Source organism: Triticum aestivum, chromosome 7D, assembly GCF_018294505.1.
Source record: "Triticum aestivum cultivar Chinese Spring chromosome 7D, IWGSC CS RefSeq v2.1, whole genome shotgun sequence".
NCBI classification, from domain to species: Eukaryota; Viridiplantae; Streptophyta; class Magnoliopsida; order Poales; family Poaceae; genus Triticum; species Triticum aestivum.
In genome coordinates this window covers 616,627,767-616,634,595 of record NC_057814.1, presented here as the reverse complement: position 1 = coordinate 616,634,595, position 6,829 = coordinate 616,627,767, and the positions used below count along the sequence as shown (strand labels likewise).

General features: G+C 55.6%; 2 protein-coding genes across 2 annotated transcripts; one reads left to right on the top strand and one right to left on the bottom strand.

Moving 5' to 3' along the window:
* Nucleotides 1-228: 228 nt before the first annotated feature.
* LOC123164048 (APETALA2-like protein 4) lies at nt 229-3,538 on the top strand. Its single transcript, XM_044581465.1, has 10 exons — nt 229-1,002; nt 1,144-1,169; nt 1,279-1,309; nt 1,442-1,529; nt 1,656-1,801; nt 1,923-1,967; nt 2,109-2,209; nt 2,290-2,417; nt 2,522-2,680; nt 2,777-3,538. Exons 1-10 carry the CDS (start codon nt 620-622, stop codon nt 2,972-2,974), a joined length of 1,305 nt encoding a protein of 434 aa, XP_044437400.1. The 5' UTR covers nt 229-619; the 3' UTR covers nt 2,975-3,538.
* A 364-nt stretch (nt 3,539-3,902) lies between these two features.
* Nucleotides 3,903-6,829, bottom strand: LOC123164047 (uncharacterized). The gene is made up of 2 exons (XM_044581464.1): nt 6,778-6,829; nt 3,903-6,515 (listed from the first exon to the last, which is right to left on the bottom strand). Exon 2 carries the CDS (start codon nt 6,487-6,489, stop codon nt 4,246-4,248), a length of 2,244 nt encoding a protein of 747 aa, XP_044437399.1. The 5' UTR covers nt 6,490-6,515; nt 6,778-6,829; the 3' UTR covers nt 3,903-4,245.

Below are 6,829 nucleotides of genomic sequence, written 5' to 3'. Positions count from 1 at the left end.
TTCTCTGTTCTGAACTCCTCCAATGTCGAACCATCATGAGATTTTGCAGGCCCTTAGAAAACGTGTTCATCTTCGATGCTCGAAAAATTCAGAGTTGCTTTCTTTTTTGCTATTTTTTCGATTTTACTGCTCACCCGGGGAGCATTGTGCTCGTGACAGTTGTGGATACCGAACCGAGGGAGTATACTACATGAAAGAAAGAAAATGACTCATGGGGGATGGTTAGGTGGATAGAGGAAGAGATCCATGAAAAGAAGAGGCGTGGCATGAAGTGAAGTGATAGCCCTGCTCAGAAATCTTTTCCTTCCCTCCCCTTTCCTCTGGCGGGCAGACACGCAGAGGCAGGCCGCTCTGCTGCCGCTGTGCTCTGATCCCGGCCTCCGCCATCTGCATCGGCATCGGCATCAGCAGCTGCCCAAACACGAACCCTGCAGATTCTTTATCACAGCCACAGCGCAACCAGCTGCTCACACACACACACAGATAGAGGAAGAGAGCGGAGTGGACGTGACAGAGAGCTGCCACCAGCTACTGCTCTGCTTCTGCTTGGTATATACTCCATCACGTCGAAGCCATCGGCCGATCGGAGCCAAGGACGCGCGCGCAGAGCCGTGGATACATGCACCCGGCCATGGCGGCGGCGGCGGCGGCATTCTTCCACGGAGGAGACGAGGAGGAGGCGGGCGTGGTGGTGGCGGGTGGCGCTGGAGTTGGAAGGAGGGCGGTCTTCGGCGGTGGCGGCGGCTTCAATGCGGCGCGGCCGGCGTTCGTCACCCAGCAGCTCTTCCCGACGACGGCGGCGGCCTCCTTGGCGGTGACGGGGACGGCGACGCAGCAGCAGGCGATGGCCGCGGTCCCGGAGCTCGCATGGGGCGGGGCGGCTGCGCACTGGGCCCGGCCGCCGTCGAGGACCAAGAGCCGGCGCGGGCCGCGGTCCCGGAGCTCGCAGTACCGCGGCGTCACCTTCTACCGCCGCACCGGCCGCTGGGAGTCCCACATCTGGTATGTCAGCCGTCACCCTCCCTGCCTCCCCTCCCCTTCCAGTCCATGGCGACAGCAAAGCTTCCAAGATCATTACGCAAACCATCTTCCCTTGATCTTGCCCTCATCTCCATCTCTCGTCTGTGTTTCTTGGATCTGCAGGGACTGCGGGAAGCAGGTGTACCTGGGTGAGTCCCAGCTTTCTCCTTGCGTGAGAGCTCATTCTTCACTGATTCCTCCCCGATGCTCTGCTCATGACTCTGTTCTTGTTTCTCTTTTCACTTCCATTTTTACCAGGAGGATTCGACACAGCACAAGCTGCTGCAAGGTCAGCAAAACCCCAGAAAAATGGTCGATAATAATATGCACATTGTCTTTTGCTTTGAAAAAAATAAGAGCCGGGAGAGAACACATTTGTGCAGAATGAAACCTGAGGAACATGAGCTTGTCTGAGTTTCAGGGCGTACGACCAGGCGGCGATCAAGTTCCGCGGCATGGAGGCGGACATCAACTTCGTGCTGGACGACTACAAGGAGGACATCGGCAAGGTGACAACGAGCACACAGGAGCTCTCTCTCCGCCCCTGTCCATCTGCTGCATCTTCCTCGTCGGCGATGTCTGCTCTGTTTCTGACGACGACAGCATGTTGTTGATGTTGCTGGCTGCCATGGCAGATGAGCGTGTTGAGCAAGGAGGAGCTGGTGCAGGTGCTGCGGCGGCAGGGCGCCGGGTTCGTGAGGGGCAGCTCCCGGTTCCGCGGCGTCACCCTGCACAAGTGCGGCAAGTGGGAGGCAAGGATCGGCCAGCTCATGGGCAAGAAGTGAGCAATCTACCTTCTCTTCATATGATTCGTCAGAGCATAATGTGTTTGAGCTTGTCAGTTCCCCACAGATTTGAATGAACATGAAAAGATTTAACTGATCTAGTTCTGATCATTCCAGGTTCGTGTACCTTGGCTTGTATGACACAGAGATGGATGCTGCAAAGTATGCATACATATATGCAATCTCCTTCCAGTTTCTGCACTGATGCTCATTCTGTTTCTGTGCCATGGATGATCTTATCTGCTGTTTGTTTGCTTGCTGATGATTTGCCGTCCTGTGCTGTGTCATTGATTGGATGATCAGGGCGTACGACAAGGCGGCGCTCGACTGCAGCGGCGAGGAGGCGGTGACCAACTTCGAGCCCAAGGCAGCGGTGACGTGCGACAGCAACCTCGGCCTGCAAGGTGAGCTCCATGACTGACGACAACAAACTCATTTTTGTTGCAGACTTGGGATGTTCTGAAAATGGGAATTGTGGTTGTAGCTTGGGACGGCGAGCCTGATCTCGAGCTCAGCCTGGGCTGCTCCGGCGGCGGCGATCCCTCCATGGTCACTGGCGGCAAAACCCTCCACACCGCAGCCACGCCGGGCAGCCGGAGGACGAGCCTGACGGTATGCCTAGGACACACTGAATTCTGTTTAACTTGCACATGACTGAATAGCTTCTGGCACTGACACTGAAACTGAAACTGCTCATTCGGTGCTGTCGGCGTCAGTTTGAGATGCCGGAGGAGGAGGAGGCGGCGGCTCCGTGGCGCCCCGGCAGGAACAGGAGCATCTGGATGAGGCCATCGCCGACGTCGATAACACCGGCGCTGAGGTGCCCGGACGGCGATCACCGCCCCACCATCCCGCGCAGCAGCATGCTCCAGATGGTATGTGATACAGTAGTAAACCTGTGACCAATGATCGCCTGACTGAAACCACACACTGACCAGCCCAGAGCATCATGTCTCGTGACCGTTGAACAGGGCCAGATCGGCGGAGGCGGCAGAGCAGAGCCACACATGCTCGGGTGGCCCACCGGCGCCGGCGTCGATCGTTGGCAGCCGTACACCGCCGAGGCAGCAGCAGCAGCATCATCAGGATTCCCGCCGGCGCCGGGGCTGGGAGGCGTCCAGCGGCAGAACCACCACAGGCCGGGCAGCAGGGAGCAGCTGTGGCGCTGAGCAGCCACCGAACTGCACCATTCCAGCGTCGGCGTAACATGTTTTGGGAAGAAGGAACCACCGTCACCCTCCGGCGCGGCGCCGCCCTTTTTGTCAGGTTAGCAGGCCGACGCGCCGCCATCATCGCCTGCCAACCCCGGTGTGCATGGCCGGTCCGATCCCGGTGGCGCTTAGCCATAGTATTTCGTAGAGAAAGCGACGAACGCTGTAGCTCCAAGAACCTTGTAGTGATATGTCCAGCAGATCTTGTCACAACCTGATGATGCCTTCAGTAGAAATTTCAATCTGGATGATGATGATGACAGGCCATGATGATGATGATGATGATGGATCTTGTTGAATGAATCTGGTTACTTTTAGGATGCATGAGCTTCCCAGAATCATCATCAGTTGCTGCACTGTTTCCTACAGATTTTGCTCCAAGAACCTTGTAGTGATATGTCCAGCAGATCTTGTCACAACCTGATGATGCCTTCAGTAGAAATTTCAATCTGGATGATGATGATGACAGGCCATGATGATGATGATGATGATGGATCTTGTTGAATGAATCTGGTTACTTTTGGGATGCATGAGCTTCCCAGAATCATCATCAGTTGCTGCACTGTTTCCTACAGATTTTCATGTGGAGCTCTGGCACTTGGCTTCACAGGCATGTGTTGTGTGACCTGACAAAACACATCAGGATCAACAAGACTCACTCAACACCATAAAAAATGATGAACGAATCCATACTATACCAGTATATATACCGGCAAACAAGAAAATATAAGGATGAAGAAAGTGCAGCATCAGCACAGCCACAGCATATACACATGGGAGCAAAAGAAACACATCGCGATGTAGGTGCAGAAAGAACTGGAACAGGTGATAAAAGGGGTAAAAAGACATGTATGGTTCACCACAGCTTGCACAACCAACACCAGGGTTCATCCAAGTCCCAGTAAGTGCCATTTGATTCAGGGGTCACATACATAATTCAATCATTCCATGGAACAACCAGCACCTGCCTGAGCAACACATTTACTCTTCTTATATATTCCCTCGGTCTAGTCTAGCAGGGCAAGCATAAGTTAACGGCATTATTATTAAATCACCATCATCGTCACGGCTAAACCAACAGCGGTATGTAACCTAGCACTGTATAACCAAAAAGGAACACTAATCTGCAAGCAGGAAGTTTGCATAATAGGCGCCAACTTCTAACTTGTTCTTCTTCATTCACACCGCCACCACCACCAGCAGCAGCAGCACAGATGTACCCCGGAAGCTCATATGGGAGCGGCGCAGGTGGTCCTGAAGTGGCCCGTCTGGTTGCAGCGGCTGCAGTGCACGACCCGCTTGACCCGGCCCAGGTCCTCCGCACGGACCCTCGTCTTCCTCGGCCGCCCGGGGGGCCGAAGCGACTTTGGCGGGTTGATGATCACCTCCAGCCTGTCCTCGGCGGGCTGGCCCTCATTCCAGAGGGTCTTGTCCGGGATCGGGTGTATGGTCTGCGAGTAGGTCTTGCGGTACGTCGCGACCGTGAAGCAGCTCTCCGTGTAGCGGTGCACGTTCTGCCTGCACGAGAGCAGCGCCGCCACGCCGTGGGAGCACGGCGCGCCGTACAGCTGCCACCCGCGGCACAGGCAGCACCTGTTGCGGATGTCCACCACGTTGGTCCCCTCGTGGGGCGAGATGACCTCGAACTCCGCCTCGTTGGCGCGGGCCACCTGGAAGCCCCGCGCGCGCTCGATGGCCTCCTGCACGCGGCGCTCGGCCGTGGGCACGAGGATGGTTGCCCACTGCATGCTCGCTTCACGCCGCTCGTTGAACCACGTCATGAGCTGCCGACGGAGGACCTCCATCATCTGATTTATGGGAAGGACAGACGCGTCCAGTATCCAAGAATTCATCGACTCCATGATATTTGCTGTCAGGTGACCATACCGTATCCCCTCAAAGTAAGCGGTGGCCCAGAGGCGAGGAGGCAGGCGCCTGATCCAACAAACAGCCTCTTGTGATGTGTCCTCTATCTCTAGCAGTTTGGTTTCGAACTCTATCACAGTCAGCGCATTGGCAGCCTCCCAGAGAAGGTTGACAAGCACTGAATTGCTGAACTCTTTCCGGAAAGTTTCACTGACATGGCGCATACAGAACCCATGGAATGCAGTTGGGAAGTTGAAATCGACTCCATCAACAATACCCTTGCGCCTGTCTGACAAAATTGTGAGCCTTGGCATGTTCTCTGTGTTCTTCTCCAGCAACTCGTGCAGCTCAGACAAAAACCATATCCAATTGTCATCTGTCTCCTCATCAACCACGCCAAACGCCAGAGGAAACAGAGCACCATCACCATCAAAAGCAGAGGCAAGAAACAAGGTACCAAGATACTTGTTTTTCAGAGTAGTCCTATCAAGACCAATGAGCGGACGGCATGCATTTACAAAACCATATATCGACGCATAGAACGATATGAAGAGTCGCCGGAAGCAGTTGTCATCTGGGTTCCCATAGACCCTAGCGATACTTCCTGGGTTTGTTCTTTCCACTTGCCTACAGTACCCAGGCAGGATTCGGTATCCTTCTTCAAAAGACCCTCGAACTGCTGCCATGATCCGTTCTTTCCCTCTCCAGGCTTGCTTGTATGATAGTGTGATCCCATGTGACTTGTGGATTTCTTCCAGAATTTCCTTAGGCTTGCAGTGTGGGTTCTCCCGCAGCCTCTCTTCGACAGTACTTGCAACCCACTGAACAGATGCCTGCTGGTGGCCAAGATGGTTTATCCCCACACAAGTATGTTTGTCAAGTATAGTTCTGATGGAGAAAGTGGGCACTCCAGGAAGCTTTGCAGCATGGATGCGCCACGGGCAGCCCTCAGCAGCGCACTTAGCAGTGAACCGCGTCTTGTCAGACTTGACCGTCTGGATCTCAAAGTGGCAGGCAATGGCAGTGTTGCGGATAGCCCTGCGGCAGCTCATGACATCCGGGAACTCCTGCCCCACGACGAGCTGAAACTCGGTGCTCACAACCATCATCCGCGACTGCACGACAGGGGCGACGGCAAGAGGGCCCTGCGAGTAGTCATCTCCAGGCTCGAGGGCAAGGTCGTGGGCTTGCTCGAGCGAGAGATGATCAAGATTATCGTCCTCGCCGAGGGGATGAGGCTCGGTGAGCGCCAAATCGCCGAGATCATGGTGGTCTTCCCCGTCGTCCATCGACTCGTCCTCATGCCCTTGCCCCAGAGCAAGATCACTGGTGTGGCCATGGTGGTGGTCGTGCCTGAGGACGAGCTGGCCGTCGTGGTGGTGGCCGAGGACGAGGTCATGATCATGCTCGTGGTCGTGCGACTGGCCGAGAACAAGATCGTGGTCGTGCGGATGGCCTAGGCCGAGGTCGTGGCTGTGGCCCAGGCCGAGCACATGATGATGGTGATGGTGATGATGATCCTGCCCGAAGTCGTGGTGGCTCTGCCCCAGCGCCAGCTCCGCGGCGTCCTGCCCGTGCCCAAGAACCAGCTCGTGGTTGGCCATCATCAATCTTCACCAGGGGGACTCCGCAGCTGGTCAAACAAACAATCAAATCAGCAACGCACGCGCAATCAATCAATCAAATTGCAGCAGGACACTCGAAATCCGCCGTCTTTCCCCCCAATTCGGCAATCGGACCCGCAGACGAACAGATGAACGGAAACAGGGGGACGGATCTAGATTCTAGACGGCGCGCGCACGGAAATCGCGAGCGTCAGTGGGAATTTCTCTCTCTTTTTCGGATCGTCGGGTCGGCGGGACTTAACCAATCGATGGACGGGAGCAAGCTCGTACCTTGAGACCCAGTCAATGGCGGCCAAGGGTTGCGGGCGGGGCGGAGGCGGCA

Bases quoted from the DNA above. Each gene is read 5' to 3' on its own strand.
- LOC123164048 (XM_044581465.1), top strand. From the start codon at position 620: ATGCACCCGGCCATGGCGGCGGCGGCGGCGGCATTCTTCCACGGAGGA. The intron at 1,530-1,655 runs GTGACAACGAGC...CTGCCATGGCAG, and splicing joins ACAAGGAGGACATCGGCAAG to ATGAGCGTGTTGAGCAAGGA. The intron at 1,968-2,108 runs GTATGCATACAT...TTGGATGATCAG, and splicing joins ACAGAGATGGATGCTGCAAA to GGCGTACGACAAGGCGGCGC.
- LOC123164047 (XM_044581464.1), bottom strand. From the start codon at position 6,489: ATGATGGCCAACCACGAGCTGGTTCTTGGGCACGGGCAGGACGCCGCG.